This window comes from Leptosomus discolor, chromosome 4 (assembly GCF_034619465.1).
Source record: "Leptosomus discolor isolate bLepDis1 chromosome 4, bLepDis1.hap2, whole genome shotgun sequence".
Classification (NCBI taxonomy): Eukaryota; Metazoa; Chordata; class Aves; order Leptosomiformes; family Leptosomidae; genus Leptosomus; species Leptosomus discolor.
In genome coordinates this window covers 24,832,912-24,859,094 of record NC_141394.1, presented here as the reverse complement: position 1 = coordinate 24,859,094, position 26,183 = coordinate 24,832,912, and the positions used below count along the sequence as shown (strand labels likewise).

The 26,183-nt window shown below is 43.0% G+C and overlaps 2 protein-coding genes across 2 annotated transcripts; one reads left to right on the top strand and one right to left on the bottom strand.

Annotated features, from left to right (window-relative positions):
* Window positions 1-1,273: 1,273 nt before the first annotated feature.
* On the bottom strand, window positions 1,274-16,127 carry CFI (complement factor I). The gene is made up of 12 exons (XM_009958605.2): window positions 16,068-16,127; window positions 14,168-14,486; window positions 12,673-12,817; window positions 11,166-11,350; window positions 10,044-10,154; window positions 8,302-8,418; window positions 7,085-7,123; window positions 6,485-6,588; window positions 5,748-5,863; window positions 4,711-4,982; window positions 3,456-3,557; window positions 1,274-1,491 (listed from the first exon to the last, which is right to left on the bottom strand). Exons 1-12 carry the CDS (start codon window positions 16,125-16,127, stop codon window positions 1,274-1,276), a joined length of 1,788 nt encoding a protein of 595 aa, XP_009956907.2.
* Window positions 16,128-17,652: 1,525 nt separating this feature from the next.
* GAR1 (GAR1 ribonucleoprotein) lies at window positions 17,653-21,983 on the top strand. Its single transcript, XM_086464084.1, has 6 exons — window positions 17,653-17,842; window positions 17,923-18,077; window positions 19,463-19,522; window positions 19,903-20,026; window positions 20,918-21,022; window positions 21,378-21,983. Exons 1-6 carry the CDS (start codon window positions 17,653-17,655, stop codon window positions 21,389-21,391), a joined length of 648 nt encoding a protein of 215 aa, XP_086320210.1. The 3' UTR covers window positions 21,392-21,983.
* Window positions 21,984-26,183: the final 4,200 nt, after the last annotated feature.

Below are 26,183 nucleotides of genomic sequence, written 5' to 3'. Positions count from 1 at the left end.
AGCTCTTCCTACACCTGTCCAGCATTTCCCTATGATTACAAAGACCCTGATTCAGCAAAATAATGCCTGTGTAGGAATAAACTTACATGCTTTCCCAAGTAGCAAGCCTTGTTGGGAGGGAACACAGTTAAGAGCAGCCATTCATACCCTTACTTTAGTTGTTGGTGATTGACAATGTCTTTATATGACAACTTCATGCAGATGTGGGTTTTTTACAAGACTGGAAGATGAAGAAAAGTCAATGAAAAATGTTGTCTGAAGCCGACCATGGTGAATTACAGAAAAAAATGCCACTGCAACAACTGTGTTGTGTGAACATATGTCATTTATTCTACAGGATAATTAATCAAGAGGAATAAAGTAAAACAGGTACTCAAAATATTTGTAAATTAGAATACAGTGAACTAAGTTCTAAAACTATTGAGCAGTTTGATAGAAGTGACCGAGATGGTCCTGAAGGTATTTGACCGTTTTGTGTCAAGGGTACCAATCCACAAACCAAATTCTAGTACTTTAAGAAAATGTTGTGCATACTTTCTGTGCATAACTGTTGCCGAGTGTGAGACTGTTACGTACAGACTGATGTTTTCTTGTTGCAGGCACCAGTCCTGCTGTCTGAAAATGGGTAGCTCACGCAGTGGTCCTTTGGGCTGTGCTTCCTGATTATGGTGTGGGCAGAACTTCCTCACAAGGATTGGTGAAAGCAGAAGGGTTGGTACGAGGTGTATTAACTAGGTAAAAATTGCCTGTGTTTGTAGCTGAAATAACTACCACCAGAGTTATTATTTGGGTAAGCTTCAAGAATCAACTGCCAAGCAAGGCAGCATCCTGAGGGTTTCTAGTGAGCGAGACCTTGAGGTGACGGAAGGTCTTTAAAGTGCTCTGCTTGCTGCTCTTTCTGTGAAGTTAATGTATTGCCAGCACAGTCATTTTCCAACCACTGCTTTCGGTATGGTTTTTCATTTTAAATAAATAAACAACTGCAATTGAAACACAATGTGAAATGCGGGAAAAACCTCGAAGTAACAAGAAAAAGGTATTTTAATTTCCCTGCTTTTATTAGAGACTTTTGCTGCAGACTCATGTGACTGTAAAATTCTCTTCCTACAGGCTTCTGCAAAATTGTATTCAGAGAGCGTTAAGAATTTTCAGAATGTATTCTCTAAAGATTTGTGCTAATTGTTGCTGAGTTACATGGCTGCTTATTGTAAAAAAAGGACTAGAGTTCATTTTTGCATGGGTGATAAGAAGGAAGTATTTAATTTTCTGAGCCTCAGATATTATGCCGTGAAATGAGACTCCTTGTCACGTGATGACTAATCCAATTGTAATAGCTGGCCACTTTTGTATACACGCCAGGGTGACCAGCCTCCCCGCAGTTCTCGCCCCAACTCACGATACCCCAGACATACGCCACATTTTCTGCATCAAAACAGACCAAGGGTCCTCCTGAATCACCTTTGCAACTGTCTATGGAGCCATCATAAGTACCTGAAGCAAAAGAGGAAATAAAAAGCAAATATAAGTTCATATACAAGCTAGCACACAAAATGGAGCTCAGGAGCTTGCTCCCTGACAGCTGTTTGCCTAATGGTCACCAGTAAAGGAGGTTCCTAAACCTCCTTGGTCTATTCTCATTTCTTTTTAAGTGCAGGGCCTCTCTTCACATTTGTGGTTGGCCCAAATTCTCCTCGTTTGCTTTGACGTCAGTGATGTGACTTGTTTTCCCCTGTGCAGTAGAGAAGAATTCAGCCGTATTGCCTATTATATCATTAGAAGCAGCTCATAAAAAGTGAACAAAAGCGGAAGGAAAAAGGTAAAAAGATTTGTAGGCTGATTCCTGTGGAAATGACACTATCGTAGTACGTGTAGGCCTACGTGTCTGCCTTTGCTGTCCTCTCTACCCAACAATTCACTGGCCAGTTTCATCTGGACAGAGCTATGCAGAGAAGCAGAGGCCTCAAAATTATTTTCTCTACCAGCTTTATGAAAACAGGTGGGCAGGAACAAGAAGGAGAGTGTGAGAATGCTGGGATGGGGGGGAGAGCAGCTGTCTGTAAGTGCCCTCACTGCAAAGTCGGGTCACAGCGTGGACCTTTTGCAACACCAGGTACGGCCCTGAGGCACAAGGGTGTAGGATCAGTGCTCTTCATCAGTTTCAGTGCTCACGGAACTACTCCTTTGCAATTCGGCAAACATAGTGCTCGTGAAAAAATGAGTTAAGAGTGAAGGATGTGATAGAAACGCTGCTACAGGGCTAGCATATGGTTTGTGCCTTGTCCTATATGCTCAGTAACTAAGTTTATTAATTTCTAACATCCTTGCAACACTTTTCTGCTTGGTTGATTGACCTAGTATGAAGGAACACATACTAAGCACGAGTCTCCAGGTTTTTAAAAATGTAACCTCTTTTTTGAATCTCTACAGTACCGAGAAGGAGTTTTGTGAACTTTTCAGAGTTGGAATTACTAATCCTATAGAACCAGATTTTATTGCCTTTACTCCGGTTAATTAATATTTGCTTGTAAAACTAACTCCTGTGGATATTAGCCCTTAATTCCAAAGTTTGTATTTGCATCAGGGAGGGGAAGCTAAGCCCTGATACCCCTTTCTTGATGTTGTCCTACGTGTGTCTCTGTTCTCTCCTGGTAAAGTATGATCACTTGAAATACATTGAAGATCAAGGAGATAAATTACAGAATTTGCACAGTAGACAAACTCAGTATCTTATAGATGTCATGCTGAATTTATCACAAATGATTTGGCTTTTATAGCTGGTTTTTATTTTTCTCATTAAGTATTTTGTTTAAATATTGCCTTTACTTTTTGATTTAAAGAGTAGTTGAAGCTATCTATCTGCCCTGTGAGTAGAATAGTCATAGCTCTTTTAGTCATGTATTTGGCAATACCTTTCGTTACTTGAGAAGCAAAAAATGTGTATTCAAAATCCTTGTTTTAGTATCAGGAGTAACAACCAGTTTCCTGGCCAGACTAATCTTAGTTTGAAAAGTTAATCGTATTTTTCCTGGGGTGCCATGTGGCAGTAGCAAATGTCTGAGCAGATGAGCGGTCACATTCTAGTCAGCGGGACTACTGCTCTAAGACAGGCATTTGCTTAAATGCATCGCTGAATCAGAATCAAATATAGAAAAGGTAGGAAGTTCAGTGGGCTGTAAAGTGCCTGTGTATTTAGAAAACATAACCCAAACTGCATGCCGAAACTTGCCCACATCATCATAGAAACTTGGCATACCGGCATCTTAACTCTGTCTATAAATAGGTGTATAATGGTGGATGCATCTAGGCTCCAATGGCCAACCTTTTGCTAACGGGGATAACTGTGGCAATCTGTTTATTGTCTATCCCAGGTCTAAAAGATTCCCAGCCGGTACGTCTGACCTTATAAACAGTGGGTTTGGTGGTAGAGTAATTATAGTAAGGAAATTGATGCTTGCCTGCACATGCCATTTGTTTAAAAAATCGTCCTGGATACAATTCAGAACAATTCTGAAATAAATTAACATTGCCCCACTTGAGGATAAATTGTTTGACATAACCTAGAAAAGAAAAGAATAAACTTTTCTAAGTTAAAAATGGTAAGTACATATTAGACACTTTTAATATCTTAAATTGAAAGATATATATTTGCTTATCTACAGAATATAATCTTCATTATTATAAACCACATACCTTAAACTGCCACTAACGCTTTCCCCATATGAATTGCAGTACATTGGCTGTACATTTCAAAATAAAAGCAGAGCTGTTTAGTTGCAGCATTAAATACAGTTAAATACACATAAATGTCATTTTGTGACATTTTCACCCTTTCCCTTTCCTTGTTTTCCCTCATTTTTTTTCTGTGTTTTCCATATCAAGGTTTTCAGACACTGGAAAACTGGTACATTGTTTGCTGTGAAATGGAGATGTGGCTCTGATCATCCTTGTTACCTTTTTCCCAATTCTACTCTGTCTTTTTGGGATGAGTGGACCCGGTATTGAAGATCCAGGTGAACTGTGTATTCACAAGGTTAAGGAGATCCTCTGTTTTGTTCTCTGTCCATTTGCTACTAATTCCCAAGTTTGCATTTGCTTTATGCACTGCTGCTGAGTGTGGACAGGAGGAGCCTCACCCACCAGTCTGCGGTAGCTCCAACAGCAGGCTGTAATCACTGTGATACAAACCAAATGCTTCCCAAATCTTTGACAGCGTGATTACGTTTGGCTTGTCTGTCTCGGTGCAGCCTTCTCCGGGCTGAACTCATACACAGCTGAGACGAAGTGTGCCGAGTTTTGTAACTGTTGGCTGCAGCTCACATCCTCTTGGGCAGGGGACAGGGGACGGGCTGTGACTATGGGCCACTGTGAGCTACTAACCGCCACGTGATAAATATCGCTACCAGGTCTCCACAGCTAATATAAATCTTCGATTGGCAAAAGGAACATTTCTGATTGTTGGGGTAGTTTTCATCCAGGGCTGTCCTCCAGAACAATTTACTAAGTGGCTGAAACAGCAGAGGAAGCGGTACAGAAAGGAGAACCAAGAGTGGCAGCCCAATGCCGAACCACAGCCTACGTCTTCTGTACTTGGCCTCTTCCGAGGGCTTTGTGCACAACCACTCTTCAGCCTTTTCAAAACGGAAGCTCACCACTATTAGGAAATGAGTGATACAAATAACACATTCTCATAGGAAGCACTAAAGCAAATACCTTTCTCTAGTCCCCATCCAGAAACCTTGCATCTGTCACCAGCCTTGAACATGTACTCTGACCAGGGGATACAGGCAGGTGTGCTCTCTAGGGAGCAGCCTGTTTTCCCAGAACCTCTCAGCTCCAGCAGAGCAATGTCATTTTCATAAGTTGACACATTATAATTTTCATGGATTATCAGTCGTTTTAGTTTGAAAGTTACTGTCTCGTTGTCGTACACGATTCTATTGACCATTCCAGCCCAGACACGGTACAGATGAACTCGATTTGCCCTGGGAAAAAAACAGTGAAATAAAATACGTTTTGGTACGCAACACAAGCCCTGTACATTTCAACCTGCTGTAAGCTTTTGCATTTTATCAAAGTTTCCCTAGAATAAAAGTTCGTATTGTCTACATACAGTTCCTTTCTGGACTTGATGTCCAGGTTTTTCTGAAGTGTGGCAAATGCAAGGCAGATGACACTTACTGCTGAGTAATAGTAAACTAAAAAAAAATATTAGTAAACTAATAGAGAAGAAGTATTAAAGGCCAGCCTCTGTGTTCAGTGCTGTGACAAAGAGAAAGCAGGCATTTATGCCCCTCTGATTTCAAGTGAAAGAAGAGTGAGCAGATGTGGATGGATTGCTGGGACTGGCCCATCTTCCCTGTCTGCTCTTGCTTGTCCTGGGGGAATATATGACCAGAATAACAGACCCTGGACTTCCTCAAGGTAGAGATGGGGAAGACAGGAGGTCCCTTGTATCTCCCTTTAGGTGAAGTGGTTGTGGTGAACCTTTCCTGCCTGCTTGCTATCTGGCTGAAGAATGCTGTGTGTCTTCAAAGTCATCATTACTTTTTCATCTCTCTATTCACTGCAAAAAATACTCTGCTTTCTCTGAATCTTCCCCCATCATTAATTGGGTGAGTCAGTGTTTTAAATCATTTTGTTCAATAGGCAAACAGGGGTTATCAAACAGATAGCTAAGAAGGGCAATAATATCCAAATCAATCTTTCTGCCTCACAAGAAGAAATTAATTTCAGTTTGTTGTTTTTACCTGACACAGTGTGCAGCAGTCAGAACCCAACAGCCACCAATATAAACCCCTCCACAGATCAGTGTTTCACCTTCACTGTCAGTTTCTGTAATTGCCAGTTGCCAAGGGAATTCACCCTATTCAAACAAACACCCAAATAATGTGAAATCATAATAATTGTAGTATTTTTAGTGCACAAAGGGAAACACACTTCTTGGCATCACCTCATCTCCTTGACTATATCTGATTGTAAATAAAAAATCTGCTATCCAGAAATTGTGAATTGGGCTCCATCTGATATAAAGGATATATAAATTCTAAAATGCAGTAATTTTGTTCTATCTTCTGACTTTGTGTGATGCCTCCTTCCCTCCAGCTTTCTGCCATGAATCCCCTTGTAGCCAGAGAAACAGACATAGAGTCTGACCTGCTGTGATTGAGTATAGCACTTACCACTGTATTCTGTTTCAAAGGTGCAAATTTAAATTCCATTTTGTCAGAATTGTTATTTCTAGATATAGTATTAAGTACTTTGCTGAATCATTTTCAATGTGTACTTGTACCGTAATGCTCAATTTTGCAATTCCATATTTTACTTTATAAATTGTGCTGCTCTTTACTTCCATTCAGTGCAACGCCACTACTGCTGCAAAACGTGAAATCAGTGTTGTAGCTGGTTTTGTTTAACAGGAGGACAATAATGCCCATTTAAATTGGTCCTGAATGAACTCACATCTGGTATGGGTTTTTTTTTTTACCTTTCTTGCAGTCTCTCCGCCTATGATTCTTTTCCGTCGAGTTAATGTGTGATTTGTAAGACCGCAGTGTACTTGGGGAAGAAGTGTCTTTATCATTTTTCTTTCTTTAACAAAAAGGAGAAATGTGTCTCAGAATTCAGGTATCGATTCTCTCTATTTGGAGACAGGTTTATCTTTATCTTTATCTTGAAAATTTGAGTGCTGTGAATATGCCAGTAGCTGAAGTAGCAGGAAAGCAAAGACCAACAATTTTGGCATCTGTTTTTGCTTTGAAAATTGCTTGTGCCTTAGCATCACATTACTTCTCTTCCGCTGCTGCTTGCATTCGGGCAAATAATTTTAAAGCGGTTCCCGTAGATTTGCTGAGAGTTTACCTCCACCACTTGCCAAAACATGCAGATGTGGGTCTGAAGCCAGGATGAATTATTACAGCATTCTTGAAATCAATGGGAAGCAAGACAAATAGTAAGCCCCAGAGGTATATTACTAAATCATAAAGTCCAAATATATAAGTGTTCTGGATCTGGCCAGCTGGCTGGTAGCAAGAAGGCCACTAATAAGAGGGTATGCTGCTGGGTTTGGAGGGGTAGTTACACTTACCTTCATCCATACTGAGATTTTCAGCACTTGTATCTTTTCCTGTAGTAGAATAACAAAATACTAAAACTATTGGCAAACGTATATTTGTTCTATTACTTGAATATATGTTTATGTGCCAAAATCATGGTACGTATTTTAAATGCATAAGGGCCCACCATTTCACATGCACAGCAATACTCTATCAGCCTGCTACCTGCTGTTTCCTTTCCTACTAGACACTCTTTGACTGCCTCAGCCTACAAAGGACCTACATCCAGCAGACACTCATTCGTAACTACATGACATCTATTCTGCTTTTCAGGCCTAGGGAGCCCTTCTGCAAAGAAACCCTGAGAAATAGCCTTTTTTGTTGTTTTTTGATTTCTAAAGTGATATCTCCTCCACCAGGAAACAACAGAAATTCGTCTTCCTGCCCCATCAACCTTTTGGAGCTTTCTAAAGCTCAAAGGACCACTAGGTAACAGAATAGTTTAATTTTTTTGCAATTTAGATGATGCTGTTGTGCACTGTGTGCCTCCTTTAACAGAGTAAGGGAGGGTATTCAACATGAGAGGTAAATTAAATGCTTCCTGAATCTGTTTTGTCAGCTTTTGTTCAAACAAAATGCCCATTGAATTCAGTTCCTAAATGGAGGTTGAGGGCTGGGTCTGTTCTCGTGTTACTGACAGTAATGTTTACATTTAGAGTTCAGTTTACCTTTTCCAATTACCATTTACCAATAGTGTTTACTTTTTGGCTTTAGACTTTGTCTCTTATCAGAGCAAGGAAAAACATTCTCATTTCAAAACAAACCAAAATCTTTTCAACAGTGAGGGGAACAGCACACAAGAATTAATATATTGACAAACTAGTTGAATTCCTCATCTGTGAGGAAAATATTCCTGCCCGTCCTGTCTATGCTTTCTTCACAAATAGGGGATACCAGTTTGACAGATAGCCACGTAAGGAAAAGACATAATCTGCCTTAAGCCTCCTAAAACATCATCTGTTTCTTCCTTCCTTTAGTTTTCTTGATATTCTTTTCTAGAAAGAAGGGGAGGAAAAGTGGATAACCTTTTCCTCCTGCTATGCGTAACATAACATTGGGAAGACTAATTCTTGCATGCATTTTGGTTTTGCCAGTCTGTTAAATAACATAGTAATATGCATTGTGTAGTCTCTAGTTGTAACTGAGCAGAGTGAAAAGAAAGAAACAAAAACATCGTTCAGAAGGAAACCTGCACAGAGAACTTGAGCTTCATCCTCTCCTGTGAGGCAGTCAATTTCTTTGTTACAGACATTCTTATTTGGAATACAGATATTTGACCGACAGTGGAAACTGTTGTCTCTGCACTCTGTAACACAGGAGAATTACAAATGTCAATCACAGGATCATATGATTCAGCGACCTCACATAGTTAGAGAGCTTTTTCAAATATAAACACAATATAATATCCATGTTATGGGGGACTTGGATGTTCATAAATACATCACAAAAGCAGACTCTGCAAATGTAAAACAGAATGAGACTTGGCTCTCCTCATTTTACAGTCTTAAAGTCTGAAGACTTACAAAATGTGGATCTCCCTTACGAGTTCAGTACTGTACTTCTAGACTTGGTATCACTCCTTACCAGTCTCATCCATAACACGTGCCCACACTCAACCTCAGCCAACGGACCTCCAGTTTTGCCAGCATTATTGATCATCTCAAATGCGGAATTTATGATGCTTGGGCCAAATTTCCCCCCAAAATCAGAGTCCAAGCTGGCTTTTTGTTGACTGAGCTAAATGCCTAAAGGCATTTATGTTAGGAATCAAGAGTTGTATTTTGAAGATACTGGATTTAATAACTTATTTCTTCGAAAAATCTTGATTATATGAAATGTTGTTATAAACCCGAGAACACCCTTCCTTTTAATCCTTGTGATCACTTTGTATGTTATGGAAAGTGAAGTGGTGCTTGAATTTATGGCAGGGTTTTCTGAGCTACTTTATAATCTTATGTCAATCTACTATTTAAGGATAAATCGTAGAAAATAAGATAGTTCTCTGTCTTTAATAGAAAATAAGACAGTTCTCTGAAAGTATCCAGATATCCCAATATGATCCAAAGACCACTGCACTCAGTTGAATACTTCTTTTGATCTTTTGATTCCAGGAAGCATTGTTTTCAGCCCGTACAGCTGAAACAGCACTATTTTGGTCAAGTAGAATGTAAATAAATGTCTTCTAAATATATGAAGACACAGGTGTTTGTTGTTGTTGTTGTTTTTTTTTTTTTCTAAAATGCCTGTGATTGTATTTCCACAATTATCAGATTAGATTTGCTGACAATTGTAAAACTACAAAATTAAGGTTATTTAGGAATAGCGATGGGATTTGTAACCCGCATTACCATTTGGCACCTGAAGCCCAACTTCTGAAAGCATTCTCCTGCATTCAGGTCATGCTAGATCCAGTTCTTGTTTCTAATCAAAACCGTTACAGCTGGAATTGCAGATGCTAAAAGAATGACTGATCATGAACAAGCAATGTGACAGGCACTTTTCACAGATAGTCTATTGATAATCCTGCATTAGTAATAAATTTAAGAGAGCTCTTACTTTGGTTTAAAGATAATTCATTGGAAAAACAGTGCCTTTGTTTAATTTCTATTGATTTTTTCCCAATTAAAAATACATTTTCATTTTACCACAGCTCATTTTTTTTTGTGTCAATGTTTAACAGCCTCCTAAGTAATCTCATCATATTCCCTCATCCTCCAGGGAAATGCAGATTCTCTGAGATCACTTGCCTGCTTCAAAAAATTATATGCCTACTAGTTTTTTGCACTTGCATATACATAGACTGTGGTTTGATTGCTTTAATGTAGTGACTTATTGGAAAAGAGACTTTAGCTGTTACATCACTGTAAAAATTCTTTGGGGGTGGTTTTCTGCTGAAATGATTGTGAAGCAGCTTAGAAAAGAAGTTATTACCTCTACAGCACAGTTCATCACTTAGGTCTCCACAGTCGTTGATTCCATCACAGGTTTTCTTCAGAGAAATGCACTTCTTGTTGACACACTGAAACTCGCCAGCTGAACACGCTGTGCAGAACGATGAAGATGAAGTTAGTGGGGAAAAGGCTATGGATTCACAACTGCTCACGGAAGTATTCTGCTTGTGCATTTGGTTCTGTTAGCAGTCTGGCCTATCAACAGTAGGCATTCTGCAGCCCAGTAATGTAGATACGACTCTTTTCTAATTGTTTTAATCACCTTCTCATCAAGCTTTAAACGTGACCACATATTTTCCTCCTTCAACGTGCAGTAGCCTAGCAAAAGGGAACTTCATTTCTTCTAGACATGGACTAAACCAGAAATGATTGGTTCAAACCCACTGTAAATGATTCAAGTGACTAAGATGATGGTGTTTCCCCTCTGGAAGGAAGTCATCAAGAGTCTGTGAACTCCTACTTTGGTGGCGTAAGAAAAACTTGAGATGATTCACAGCTGTCCTAACTAGCAGCATCTCAGGCTGATGCTTATCACTGCCAAAGAAAGCCCACTACAGAGAACAGAAAGCTGTTAGAAATCAAAACAAGGACTTGATTCTCCTTATATCAGTGAGAAACTGAGGAGACCTGAAACTCCCCAGAAGACATGAGCAGTTCCGCTGTAGTCATGCTTGTCTGGCTACAGTGCTACGAGCGACCTAATTGATCTCCCTCATAGACAAAGCAGTGAGTAGGAGGTTGTCACCTGTCTCCTCACCAGTTAACCGAGGAGAGACAAGGCTTGTGGGGTACAATATAGCTTGGTACCCTTGGAAGGGATGGGTGAACAAACAGAACCATCGGTGACATAGATTTACTTTTGGGAAGTATCTGTGAAAATATTTTAGGAGCACAGAGATTTTCCCATCTTATAAACTCAAGACTGTTTTGAATCAAAATTGCCTCAATTGTCTTAAAGTCTGCAAAAGGATTATTTAAAAAATCAAAACTTTCAGTGCAGGTTTGCTGTGGCTGAGAGTTCAGCAAACTAGGTCCCAATTATTTAAAATAAACTTAAAATGTAAAAACCCCAAACAGATATAAAACTAAAAAGCCTACTAACCTCTGAGATTTTCATGGCACTGGAGGCTAACAAATCCCTCATTACTCTCTCTTGATTTCATCTCTATGCGACATTCAGCAAGACTTGTCTCTAGGCCCCTGCAAGTTATTTGCAGACAGTGCAATGAATTTAAGGCAGATTCTGTGGAATTGGCTTGGTAATTGGCTTCGTAATATTCAGCACCTCTGTGAAGATACAAATAATAATAATAATAGCAAATTGTATCATTTCACAACGGATTGTCCACTGCTTTTATTGTTTAGAATTTATATAGTTTTCCTCAGTATTAAAGAATTTTGGTCAAAAGAAAAAGAGAAGACTTCCCATGGAACCATCTAAGGGTAAGTAGGAGATTTTTGCCTTGGAAGAAAAAGTAAAACAAAGTGCAGGTTGCTGCACAGAACTGTCCCTAAGTCCATACGTAGCTCTACGACAGTCACTGTGTATCACAATGGATAGAAAAGTCTCCTTACATAGCAAAACTTGTAAGCTCAGATCTCTGTGTGGACACAGGTGAGCCAAAATTTGGAAACCATCCTGCTTGGGGTCAAATATCCTTGATGTCATCAAAACCAATGCATATTGAGGAAGCTCAGGCTACTGCAAGGCTGGGGTTAATAAGTTTTTTCTCCGTTGGTTTTACCTGAGCGGTATCCTCCTAGCAGTGTGTGTATCCCCTACCTCAAAGAAATATGGACCGAGTAAATAAGTAACTAGAGAGGCTTACAATGGGACTCCAGGGCTGGATGCTCTGTCCCAGGACAAACCCTTTCTCCACTATCTAAAGAGATACTGATCAGGACTAGGAAATGTTTGCTTCTCTAAAAGGGGACGATTTAGGGCACTGCAATAGCATTTTTAGTCTTCAGGTAGGGCTGGGGGGGCAGCCCTACCTGACTTAAATTTGTTGTATGTGTGTAAAATGATGATGTACATGATCTAGAGTTGACTCTATGAGGAGCTGACTGTGCAACTCAGGTTATGAGTGTGGTTGCAGGGAAGAGGACAAGCTCTGCGTGGCTTCAGCCATCCCTGGGGCCAAAGCAAGCGGTGGCAGCGGGGCCAAGGGGTGAAGAAAAAAAATGTATTCTGGTTCTTGTTAGTCTGGCTGGTACAAGTGGCACAACAGAGCTGTACCCTGTTGTCAGCTATCGTAAGAAACTTCTCTGCATACAGGTTACTGCTCAGAGCTACTTGGGGATGGTCTGTCTGTGCACTTGCCCTTACACAAACCTGAGAGAAACCTCTGCATTGGTCTCCAGCTTTATTTTAAAAGTAAAGCAATTATGGTTTGCATAGTTGTAGTCTGTAATAGAACACAGAAATCTATGTTTTGGCTTTCACTCTCAGGTGTCAATTTAAGAAGCTTTATCAGAATATTGTAGCCAATACATTGTTTGTGAATTTAACATCCTAACTGTTGGCTGACTGTGACTGACGTTTACGTAATCTTCACTGCTTTTTCAGATCCCTTGCAGTTATCCGGAGATAAATTCCCCAGACTTACAATTCAAAGCCAAGGTGCTTACAAGCCACATTTGCTTCATTCATGGTCCATCCACTATCACATACAAACATGTCATTCTTTTGATTCACAGGTTTTACTCGAAGCAAACTTGAATCTTCGTGGCCCACAGAGATTGAAAATGTTTCTAAAAAAAATAGAAATAAAAAAAAAAAATCCCCAAATAAAATCATATTATATAGAAGTATCTAGCAGAGACAGCACAGAAACAAATCAGGACTAATTTTGTATCGACAGCCAAAGTTCATATGGAAGGAATAGTAGACTGGGAATGAGAAGCTTCAGGTATTATTCCTGATTTTTCTGGGGATTGACTTGGTGGCTTTGAGCCTGCCACTTCTTCAAAATATACCAATTTCAGGACAAATGGGGGTAATGGTTCTTACCACGTAAGAGTACCTGGAGGTTTACTGAGGAAAGGTTGCATCTTAGTATAACAACTTCCGTTAGAGGACTTTTGATAACCAACCAGTAACCCTCCAAGTGAGATGGCCAGATCGTGCTTCTGTTACCTGTGTAACAACTTAAACTGTGTGCAAAGTTAAAAACTTCTGCTGTTTGCAGCAGAGCTACGGTCCTCAGCCGAACTTGGTGAAGCCGTACAGAGAGTGCACCAGGAACACATGGAGAAGGGTCTCCCATCCTTGTCAGTGGCATAGAGGCAGAATTTAATTTTGCCACCCTGAGGGCAGTGGGATGAGCTGCTGCTTCTGTGGGGAAAGGGAGGGATGGTACTGGGACAGAGACTGGGCAGGAGAGCCCTGGGCCCAGCTTGCTGCTCCTGCTGCGTTCGGTGGAGGTGTGGCTGGAGGATGGGTAGGAACAGCAACTGCTACTGCTAAAAGCAGCTGCCCGCTTCGTTAGCAGGAGCCGTTTCTTCCTGCACTCAGACTGAGGCTGAGCTGACAAAGCAGCTCGGTGCAGCCTAAAAAGCAGGTGAGAACAAACAGCTGCTTGTCAGCGCACAAACCATCACTGGTTTGCAGGGCAACAGCTTTCTGTTCTGATTAAATCCGCCGCGTGAAGGTGATTGAGGTGAACATGGCTTACTGTCTCCTCATGCACTCCCCCCCCCCCACCTCAGCAGCTTGACTCCATTCCTTGGACTCGTGCTCCTGTGAGGTCTGTCCCTCTCCAAAAGATATGCTCTCTGCTAATGTTCTCAGCAGGTCCTCTCCCGCTCTGCCTCCCACCACAGTCAACACCCTGGTTGGAAACCTTTGAGCTCTTTCCTGTGTCTATTTCTTTGCTTTCTACCTGACAATTTGAGCGACCTACCAGCAGCAGGGTGACCTGGGCCTGCCAATCACTTTAATGAAAATCAACAGATACTGCCCGTTTTCAATGACTTCCCATTTTCTGTTTCATGTTCTTACTATTGCAAAGAAAGGAACAGACTTTCTGAGCTGTTGATAGTAAGCATCTCCTTGGCCACAAATGAGAGACTGAGGCATTTTGGAAAAGGAGGTGTTAATACCTTCAGACATGCATTTTCCCTTGTGCAGAAACTTTGCTTCGGGACGTACACACTCGTAGGTCTTTAGGTGACAGTAAGTATGGAAGTACCTTCCATTGGTAGAACAAACTGAAGAGCCGTTCTTCGGGCACTGGTAGGGAAGCTTGCAAAGGCATTTTCCCTCCACACATCGTTCCCATGGGTGACAAAAAACTTTGTCACAGGACTTGTGTGTGTATTTGTTGCTTAAGCATTCTCCTATGAGGTATGTGTCTTGCTCAGCTGGCTGAACAGCCTTAACCTGCTGAAACTGGTTTTCTTCAGCATTAGATGCTGCACTCTGCAAGGCACAAAATAAATTAAAAAAAAAGGAGTAAGACTAGAAACCGCACCAAGAGTTCTGCAGATCCCTTTGCTGACCTCAACAAAGTGTTCATTCATAAGCCTTTTCCCATCTTATGAACACAAAGGTGCTAAATATCATTTATAGTGTTTATTCCCTTGTCTTTGGCCACCTCATCTTTCTCAGTTTTTCTGAACTTTTTTTTCTTCTTGGATCATTCACCTGCTGTGATCTTCACTCTTACTGCTCTCCCACAAACTTTATACTCTTCACTCTTCAAACATCAACTGACGTGCACAGTTAAGGAATTTTTAAGCCAATGGTTTATAACACACCACAGCAATAGGACTGTAAGCAAATTAAAACACAAGGGGACTTAGACACCAGAAAAATAAAAAAAATAGCAACTTTTTTTAAAGACTTTTTTATTGGGTTGGTTGGCTTTAGGTTTAAATATCACCTGCCAATATTTATGAACTACTTAGATGCAAATAAAGAATTCTAAAATTAATTATTTGTTTCACCATATGACTGCTGAAGTAACAAGTATCTTAGAGTGCCCTTCCTTATCAGCTGTTTTCCTGTATCTTGCACAGCAGTGGATTTGAAGTGAGGTGGCTGGTCATCACTGGACTGCAAGTACAGATTCTGACTGTCCGTCCGACTGCCTCTAAGTGAGTGACTCTGCAGCTGCATTTGTGCAGCTCTCCGCTGACTTCATTGCTGGCTGAGTGCTTTTGCTTACTGAGATCTGTGGGTAGGAGGAATGCTGGAACATGAAAAATACATGGATGGACTTTGCATAAAAATGGGAGAGAAAAGTTGGTCCTGAAATGTGATTTATCAGCTTTGACTGTGTCAACTGAATCAACAGAGCTGAAGTTTAAAGTTCTTATGAAGAAATCCTGGACATAGTAAAGTCAGTGGGGATGTTGTTGGGGCAGAATTTAATACAGCAAAACCCCTTTTAATGGTTGTATAATCTTACTAGATTCTTCCTGATGTTCTCAGGTCAGTTAGAATCCAAACCGTGAGCCAGATCCGCCTTGGCATCACTCCCATGTTGTACTAGTCCTTTCTCCTGAACAGGAACAAAAGGTGCTGATTTTTATCTAAGGGTTTCTCTAAAAGACTCGGCGCATGCTGAACACTCAGCTCAGCCCAGATGGGCTTTCTGGGACACTTCTGCCAGAAGAGATTCCGCAGCAAACCTTCGGGCAGTACAACGTACCGTGTTGCCATGTTAGAAGGCTGTAATTGCATTTGTCAAAAAAGGGGGTAGGGAAAATTGCAGCACCTTTCCGTGGTCAACCATGCTTGCAAATTTGGTTTAGGATAGGATCATGATTAAAATCTTTTCCAGAAGCCTGTTAGCATAAACCTCAGATAGAATCAACACATGAAAGAGAAATAGCAAGCTTCAACCATCCAAGCTGGGCTAAAACAAATGTATGAAACATAAATACTATGAAAGAAAACTTTAAAAGCTCAACCGGTTTTGCTTTTATAACAATAAACTGCTTTTTAACTGATTTTTTTAAAAAAATAAATTACTGCTACAATAAAATAAATTCTTACCTCTGATCCACAAATACAGAAGAGAGACAAGAAAACCAAAAAGACTGGGACCACTCGCATGATGAAATTTTATCTCTTTATAGACAAATTCCTCTGGCTGGGATTCTTTTGAATGTCAGTTGTTAGGTTTGTGTTTAATTTTTAACCATTAGTAAAATAATTTAAAGTGTGGTTAGAAAAAACAGGAGGCTCGACTTTTAACTCTCTCCGAAAGGATCCCGCCTCAGTTTAAGTGGTTTTACTGTAAGTGCAAGCCAAGATAATGAAAGTGAAGCCCTTTAAAAGGAAGCACTTGCTAAGGATACACATTTCCTTTCTTTTGCCAGAGGAGGCTGCCCGAATCACCACGCTGGTTCTGCTGGCGTGGGAATTCATCTTTGCCAGAGGACTGTAACAGATAAATGTGTTTTTATGCAAGAGACATATGTGTTTTCATATATATGGAGAAACACTCGTACTCATGTAATGGCCATTATACACTCAGCTGGATCACCAGCTCCTATTACATGATTTGTATAGAGAATTTTCAGGTATTTGACAAAGACTCGAAGGGCTCTTCCGAAAGTCGGTTTCCGGAAAAGCTTTAATCAAAGCCAGCAGAACCGGACCCCGCTCACGGGCAGCCCAAAGGGCAGCCCAGAACCGCGCCCCCACCCTCGGGCTCCCTCCCGGCGGATTTTGGCGCTCAGGGCCCCGCCCCGCGCACTCGGACCAAAGCCAAGGCTCCGGTCGCGGCTGCAGGCACGCGTCGCGCAAGAGGCGACCGGATCGTGACACGCCGCCGCCGAGGCGGCGGCCGCTGACCCCTCGGGGGGGCCCAGGGCCGCCGGGCCCTCAGGTAAGGCGCTGCCGGCCCAGATGCACGCCGCCGGGGAGGCCCGCCCCGTGCGAGGCGTCCTGAGCGCCACGGCTCCCGCCGGCAGCCCGCCCTTTTACACGGGCAAGCCACGGCCACGGCCGCCGCTCGCTTGGGACACCGGGAGCTGCAGCGCCCCGGGAGGACAGCTTGCTTTAGAGCCCTTTTGCGACGGTGCCGGCCGGAGGTGCTGTTTCATTTACGGCAGGCAGCTCCGTTTCCGGCGGCGTGGGTGGATTCCCGCTGGTGGCGCGCGCTGCTGACGCAAGCGGCTGGCGGCGGCGGCGGCAGCAGGGACGGGGCGCACGTGGAGGTACGCGCGAGAGGGTTGCGGGGGCGCGCGGGAACGGGGCCGTTCGCGGCGCCCGCGTGCGGGGCTGCCGCCGCCCCGAGGGCTGGGCCGGGCTGGGAGAGGCGCGGTGGGGGGGCGCCGAGCAGGGCCCGGCTTTGTGCCGCTCCCCGCGGGGCTGGGGGGCGGCGCGCTCGGCCCTCGTGCGTGCGGAGCGGGAAACGTGCCGTCACTGCTCGTCGCTTTTTACGGGTAGGCGTTGCCGCGGGTGACAGCTTCGGTGTAAACTTGGTTTTTCACGTGCCCACAGGTTTTTAGCGAGCGCCGAACGGCTCGCCCGTGAGCTAACGAGCCGGGCCGTCCGGCGGCGGGTCTGGCGTGAGGGGCCTTCTGCATCTTCCATAACCGGCTTTTGTCCGCCGTTCGGGAGGTAGCGGAGAATGTCTTTTCGTGGAAGAGGAGGTGGAGGAGGACGAGGAGGAGGAAGAGGAGGTGGCTTCAATCGTGGAGGTGGTGGCGGTGATCGAGGTGGCTTTAATCGCGGCGGACGAGGTGGCTTCGGACGAGGAGGTGGACGAGGAGGCTTCAACAGAGGCGGATACGACCAGGGGCCTCCAGAAAGGGTCGTGCGTAAGTTACGGGAGGAGGTGATCCCTGCTTGGTTGAGTGTGACCGCCCCAGCTCTTCAGCGTGTTTGTTCCTTATTTCAGTGTTGGGAGAGTTCATGCACCCCTGCGAAGATGACATCGTTTGTAAGTGTAAAACGGAAGAAAACAAGGTGCCTTATTTCAATGCCCCCGTGTACTTGGACAATAAGGAGCAGATTGGCAAAGTGGATGAAATCTTCGGGCAGCTGAGAGATTTTGTATCCTTCCGGAAAACGCACGAAATGCGTGCCCTAGTTGGTGTGTGACGGCTGGTTGGGGATGAAGGACTTTTTTAAGATATTTGAAGGCTAGGCCGGCAGCTGGGTGTGAAGCCTGGCGGTACCTGGGGGTGTCAGGAGGCGCTTCATCCACGTTGAGCGCCTCTCTGAAGACTTTCCCAGTATGATGGAGTACCCTGGGTCAGGCAAAGGCTTCCAGTCAGTACCAGTACTGGCAGATGTCCTTTAGATCCTTGGTGGTTCGCGGCGTTGCTTTTTCTAGCTGCCTGACCGGATCTTCTGCTATAGGTTACTCGCCTATAGCAGAGTTGGATCAGGGAGTGGGTTTTTCTGTGCGTTAGGGGACCTCGATCACGCTCTGTTACTTAATTACAAAGGTGAGTTTGTGCAAAGATGCCCTAGTGCTCGTTGCCCAGCTGATTGAAGTGCCAGTGAAAGCAGGAGTGTGCCAGGACCTCCTCTAGCAGAGCAAGCTTGTTGGGAGGGGCACTGGGTCTGTCCTGCGGTCGCTGCGAGATTGACAGAACCCATGACAAAAGCGGGGCGACAGGGGGGGCTGCCCTGTAACGCGGCGCTCAGGCTTGGCCTGTGCTGGCTGGTGGAGCATCAGGAACTCGCTGCGTGCGTTTTCCTCTCCCACGCTGAAGGTGAGGTCAAGTGGGCACGTTTGGATCACTCTCGCACTCTGAATGCACTGATGTGCAGGTTCTCTTTTTGTATCAGAATTAGTTGAATTTCAGAAACTTGTTTTCTTCCTACAATAACATATTAAGAAAATAAGGATTTTGCAGCTCCTTGCTTCCCCATTTGCTCTCGAGTTTTAATGAAGCAGAGCTGGCCAGCAGCCCTCTTTGACCGTGAGGACCGTGTGCCAAAGTCCTGGCGTGCCGGGGCGCCAGAGGGTCGGTGCCCGTCACCTCGCTGCAGGACCGGCCTGGGCCTGTGGCTGCTCCGGCGGTCCCTGCCGGCGCCTGGCTCCCGCAGCCAGGCTGTGGTACCACGGCCCCTGCAGCACGGACATCGTCCCAGATAGGCCCTGTGGCCGAAGGGGTTGTCACTCGCTGTGCAAATTTGTTTCTTCGCGGTTGTGGTTTTATTTACGCTTTCCGCTACTGCGCTAACCCTCGTGCCTTAACACGTGGAAGGAAAAAATGATTTTACCACAAAATACCATGTTTGTAACTATGAAAAAACCATGAGAAAAAATGGAAAGCGTTTCTCCTGATCTTTTAATTGTAGTTTTGCATTTGCGGTGATGATGTTTAGCTTCATATAGGAAATGTCTGAATGTGCCTTTCATATAATAATCAAAGTCACGATTTCTACTGTTTTATTCCTGCTGTGTTCCTTAAAGAAGCTGACAGTATTTTTCAGTGAAACTGTCCGAGAACATGAAAGCCTCTTCATTTAAAAAAATGCAAAAGGTTAGCCAGTCTTGATAACAGAATTCGACTGTGTTGTCAGTTAGATAAACCTCTATGTCGTCAGATAGTAAAAGCTTTATTAAGTTTTTATTAACTTCAAAAGCTGCTTGTTCTTTGTAGACAGAAGTACTCATTTCCTCTTCGCTTTTGTATCTGCCATGTTCTTTCTCTCCACCCTGCAAAAAAAGATGTAACAAATGAAACTCATGCAAATATCTATATTTTAATAGCTTTATAACACTGATTTATTTCTGGCGTGCTTTCTTTCTTTGGCTGTTTGCAGAGGGTTAAGACCAAATTGTGGATATTTGTAAAGGGAGATATTAATGCGCTCTTTAGCCTTGGTGTTGTCAAAGCCTGGTGGACCTCTCTTCCTGCAGTTCTACATTGATCCAGCAAAGCTGCTGCCCCTTCAGAGGTTCTTGCCGAGGCCACCTGGAGAAAAAGGTGCTCCCAGAGGAGGTGGTAGAGGAGGACGTGGAGGAGGAAGAGGCGGTGGCAGAGGTAAGAGCTCAAGAATAGAAGCTGCAGAGCGTTGGGGTTTTTTGGTGTGGGGTGGGTTCTTTGGGTTTTTTTGGGGTTGTTTTTTTGTAAAGCTGCAGTTGAGTGCTTGAATGTCGGCGGTTGTGCTGCAAAGAAAAATGTTGCGTGTATTTCTGTTTGATGACTCAGTGGTAGAGACAGTGGTACCTCCCCGAGGGCAAGACCTGGGCTTCTGCAGCCAGCTAAATAACAGCTCCAGAGCACGGGGAGGAGGGGATCCTAATTTATAATGGCGGCAGAAAGCGTGACTGGGGAGCAAACTTGTGGTAAAAGGCTGTAGGTAATACGTGCTCAGAACTGTTAGTGAAGGCTGTCTTTTTTTTTTTTTTTACTACGTTCTAAAAATCTAGTTTGGGCTAAGTACTTGAAGGGCGGTGTTTGAGAGCGGGGTGAATGACCTGGCAGTTCTCATCCTTTGCTTTTTGAACATTGTCTGCGATGTACTCCTCGATTAAAGCTGAAGTTAATTTTTACTTGCCTCCTCTCCCTACCTGCCCCCCTGCAGTGAGGCACAAGTGTTTCAAAGCTTCTTGTTTTGTTTTTTTTTTAATGTTCTGTTGAATTGTAGTTAATTATTGATTAATAGTTGTAATTGGTTCTTTTGCTGTCATGAAAGAAGTTTATTGTGGAGTTTTGTTTTGTCTTTAGTAGTTTGGGTGTTGTTTATCAGATGCTGCAGATGGTCGCTAGAGGAGACGAGGTACTAGTAATGGACCTAGGAACTGTCCAGCAGTTGACAGTTCGTGGATTTTTGTTGTTCTTTTCCTTTCAGAAGCTGTCAATGAAATAAGTTGTCATGCATCACAAAGAATTCGTATGCTCTTCAAAGTGTAATTACTTTCCTGTGTTTAGGTGGATTTGGAGGAGGAAGAGGTGGAGGAAGAGGAGGATTCAGAGGAGGAAGAGGTGGAGGAGGAGGATTCAGAGGAGGACGAGGTGGTGGAGGAGGCTTTCGGGGTGAGCGTGCAGTTTTTTCATTTCAGTAATAAGAATGGCTCCTGATTTCTAAAGCTTTTAAATATTAACCAGAATGTTGTATTTTTAAATCGGTCACAGATGTTTTATAGTTTTATGCTAAAAGTTTCTGTACGTCACCGTAGCTAGCTCGAACCGCAGCACAGGATCTGTGGTTTTTTCATACTTGTGTAAGACTGTGCTAGTTATTTTCATTCACAAAGGGCTCTGAGAACAGATAATGACGATAAATTATTTTATTCTATTAACTCATTTAGTGTTATGGATATTATTTATTTGCTTTAAGTGCATCTAAGATGCGAATTGTTCAGTGTATTTTTCTTCCCTCTTAATATAGGAAGAGGACACTAAAAGTGGAGCCACGAGCATCTCCCTGCTGTCTTACCGTATCGTCATGCAGAAGTGAAGAACAAGGAAAACTTTTTTTGTAAAGGACCCTGAAAAAGTTCTTTTTGTAAAGAACTTGAAACTGTAAAATGACAGTTATTTTTACGCTTAATGGCTGTTGGTCAACACGTGAGGGGAGCATAGCCCCAGGCGAAGAACTGAAGACTGCTCAGAATATACTTGAACTTTTTTAACTAAGCCGGGATTCAACGTTGTTCTTAAACTGTTTGTTTCTAACAAGTGACGTAGTCAATGCTTGACTTCATGTTGGAGTCTGGGGTAAACAATCAATTGAAATGTTTTTTCGAAAACCCCTGCAGGTTCACTACGTGCACGTTCGTCAGTGTGAACCTGTTACCCATGTGCAACTGACCCCTGGTACTCATCCTCTTTTTATATTGAACCTTCTGGGGTGCTCTGAAGTGTTTAAACACTGTTTAAACTGTGCTGTTTAAACAACCTTTGTGAACCTTTTTTTTACAAGCTAAACTTCAAAATTTTGTGTTGATAAAATTTTTTTTAACATAATAATATATAAAAGGAAAGGAAGATAGCAAAGGATGTTTTGTGGATTCTTCTGTATAATCTCAAAGAAAGCCAAAGGCATTAAGATATGTTCTTCTTAGAACCTGCTCTCTAATGACTAAGACAAGTTTAATAGTATTCTTAGGTCACCTAATTGTATCTAATTACACTTGATACTAAAATTGCGAAGGGTTTTTAAGTGCCCCACCCCCAGCCTGTTTCTCCTGAGGTTAGGATGTCCTGGCACGGCACCTCTGGCGCTCTGAGCCTGTCGATGGCCCGTCACAGGGCTCCTCTGTGCACGGTACTTTCTGCGAAGTAGTGCTTAAAAAAGGCATGAAAAAATCTGCGCAAGTATTGGGTCTCTTTAATCGGATGCGTTAGAAGGATTGTTAAAAAGTTTGTAACTGTCTCTTCTTAGGGATAGAGGAGAACAGGGGGCCTCCCTGCTCTTTAACTTTGGAAATAAAATAAGAATAGAAAAGTAGAATCTCCCTGGATTTCATCTGGAGCCAGGAGTCCATTCGCAGGCTCTCATACTGTGCGTTTTTGAAAAGGGATCTGTAGAATTATCTACGTGAAACTATTTTGAACATCTTGTTCAGTGTGGAAAGTTGTTCATTTCAGAATTGATCGTACTGTTATATGTTTTTAATTAATGAATGCAGTAACAGGCAAATGAGCTATATGAGCCTTCTGCTTAACAAAAGAAACAGGTAGTTTGTCAGCAACGGCATTGGACAGTTACTGGCCATTTTAACAAATGCAACTGTTTGAATAATCTCTGGGACAAAACAAGTAGCAAAACAAATGTTCAGGAATTCAGTTAAGTCTGAACAGATGTTGCATAGGATACTAGATAAAAATGGTCTTCAGCTTCAAAAAACAAACTATGAAGTGTTGGAATTTCTGCTAGATCTGCTTTTGTGGGAAGAAACAGAGTCTGCTGTTCACCCGCAGCACAATCAGGAATTGAGGGATACTGATTATTTTCGTGGTTGCGTACAGGTATTTAAAATACAGTTAACCCTAACCAAGTCAGTTAAATCCAAACCTCTGAGAATGCTGAGAGTTTTCTTGCTCTAATCTAGGCCTAAGTGACATAGGGCTCTGGTTGAGGTCTTGTAGAATTGTTCTTTAGGCAAAATCCTATGCGAGTGGTTGCATCTCTGGCATAGCACGTTACAGGTGAACAGTACCAACCTGCGGTGAAGCTGGAATTGTCATTGCTTTTGTCAATATTTGTAACTGCGTCCTCTGCCGTGCTGTTTCTTCACTGATGCTTCAGTAGCTGGTTGTGGGTAGCTCGCTTAGATCTTGCCTCGTCTTCTGGCTTTGGAAGACTTGACATAACACAGTCCTCACTCTTATACCCAAGTTCACTCTCTGCTGTGCTGTTCTCGCTGCGTGCCTTAGGGACATACCTTTTCCCAGGATATCAGAAGACTGCTGCCATCACCCTTAAATTGCTTGATGTGACAGCTGATGTTTCAGTTGCACTGAGTACCGCCTTGCAGCCCTAGGACAAGAAGCGTGCGCTTGATTCTCACAGCAGGTGGAGCAGTGAGTCAGCCTGAAGCTGTTGCAAGGCCAAAGCAAAGACTTTCCCATCTGAGTGTGGAGGGTTTAAAGAACAATATCCGTTGCAACTCTAGAGGGAGGATCGGCCTCTTGACAACCAGGAACTGGATTGCTGTCCCAGCAGCATTATGGCATGCCCTGCGTGTACGAACAACGTTGGGTGGAATTAACACAAATATCCAGAGAAAATTTACGATCTTGCATCTTTGTGGAGGTTGTAGGACGTTCGGGTGCTGATGGAAGTACATCCTTAGTGACTGGGTGTGAAATGATTGCCATGTGAGGAAGCAGTGTCTGGACATGTCTGGTTTGTGGTGATGCCTCCCCCCCCGCCCCCGCTGTGGGGAAGGATCATGTTTGGTTGTGACGAGGCCCATGCAGTCCCTCTTCTGCCTTGTCTTCTCTGTGCCGTGGCATGACCCTGCCCTCCTAATGCAAGTGGTTGTTAACTGTAATAGATGAAAATTTAATGTCTTAAAAAAAAAATCAAGACGACATGCCTTGTCTGCAGTGTGGTGCTGCAATGCGCTAAAACACAGGTTCTTTAGTTTTATGACACCTTCCTCTCTGTCTTGAACTTTTTATTCAGATCCTATCTGTGATTCTGTCACTCTGCTTCTGATCCTAGTAAGTGAAGTGTTTTGAGTTTTACATTGTGTGCTTACAGATATCCTAGGCTTTTTGTGCAGCGAATAGGAAAGGTGGGCTCACCAGCACCCTGACAGAAATGGGTGTGTTGGCAGAAGTGGGAAGTTTCAAGTAGCTGTAGTGTCTGCGGAAAAGAAGTCGCAGTGCAGTCTGAAGCGAGGGGGGTGAGGGGGAGGTGTTAGGGGCAGCGTAGGCTCTCGATGACAGTTGTGTTTCCTGGATTTCCCCTCACTGGCTGCCTTTGGGGCAAATGGCTGGGCCACCTCAAGTACTTCTCACCTGCCACCTCCTCCAGCAGCGCGAAGCGGGTTGCTGTCCTGCAATGTTCCTCTGAAGCTCAGGAAGAAGAAGGCAGGCTCTGCTGCATCCCACAGCGCTTGGCTTCCCACCCAGGGCACAGCGGTAGTGGCGCTATCTACCCGTCTCCTTGTGCGCTTGTCAGCGTCTGCCTGTGCTCGCTGTGGGCAGAGGCAGAGCATTCAGCCACCAAGTCCTGTTTTCAAAACGGGGTCGCGAGTGCACGTGTTAGCCGCTGCGACATTTGATCCAGGGATGGGGTCTGACTTCCAGCTGATTTTGAAAATGACAGCTGGTAAATCACTGCGATCAGGTTGCGTACAGGTATTTAAAATACCGTGAACCTTTTGTCCTGGCCACACTAAATTTCTGGTTTTGTGTTTTTTCTATGTGGGGCCTAAATCCTTGCTGAACAGAGGGTAACACATGAAGGTGTACTGTAAAGCTTCAATTGTTACCCATTGAGAATGGCTTTAGTGCCCCTGCATTCCTTCTGGGAGGGATGTTTTCTGTCCTGTTTTCTGTAGTTCTGGGGTAGGATAGTTCCAATATCATTCATAGATTTGCTGTGCTACTTGGACAGAGAAATTTGGTGAAGTGCAGAAAATAATTGGGATATTTTAGTGTGCGTCTGCAGCACTGGCTGTTGTAGAACAGAAAGGATTCTCCAGCACTGACACGAAGTTATGTATGTTTGCCTGAAGCAATGCTGGATAGTCATGTGCACATTGGTGCAAAGTTATTTGCAGATGTGCAAAGCATTGTCTTGGCAAGAAACAGTGTTGTCATCTTAAAAAAAAAAAAAAAAAGCACAGATAGCTACTGCATGAAGCATGGCAAGTGAAAAGCTTTGTGGAGTCACATGTTTTTCAGGGCATTTTCTTCAGCCAGCTGAAAAATCTCTTTAGAGTTAAACTTCTCTAATTAGCAGTTTAAATCTAGTAAAAGACTCTGAGGGAGGAAAAAAGTAATTTATTGATTTATTTTCCATTGATTTTGATCTGTTTGCATTCGCTTGTGACAGTAAGGTTAAAGGGAAGCTCTGCCCTGTAGAGCCCTCTAGTGGGGACGGACCTCACAACCGTGGGAGGGTTGAGTTGGGTTTGGTGTGGTTACCACTGAAAACAGGAGAGAGGTGGGGTTTTTTGTTGGTTTTGTTTGTTTGTTTGTTTGCTTTTTTTTAATGCAAACGGTAAGTTTCTCTACTCACATCACTTGTGGATTGAAATATACTGCACACATAACTGAAAGCAACTTGCTGAACCCCGTGGTGAGTTTTGCATTGCCCCACATCTGTACAGGTACCTACAAATTGAAGAGTGGACTTAAATAGAAACTGCATTTTGTTGCTGCTGGTCTGGGACAAGTGGAAGGGAAAAGCACCACTTGAGGTTATAAAGTGCCCCTGTGACACTAGTAATACTGTCTGTTATTGGAGGATAAAATCAGCCTGAGGTTTTGGATTTTTTTTTTTTTCTTATGCTGGTATTAAAAGGCATTGTGGTGCTCCATATTTTACCTGGCTTAGGAACTTTCTGGATTATTTGTATACTTCAGTATTTAATTCCTTGCTTTGTCTTTTTAGCTTTGTTTTATGAACTGCAGTATTCTAGAAAAAAAATTACTGTTAGGTTAATGATAAAGCATCTACCTTTAATTTTGACTTTTTTTCTCTCAATTCCTGTTGCTGTAAAATTAGGCAAAT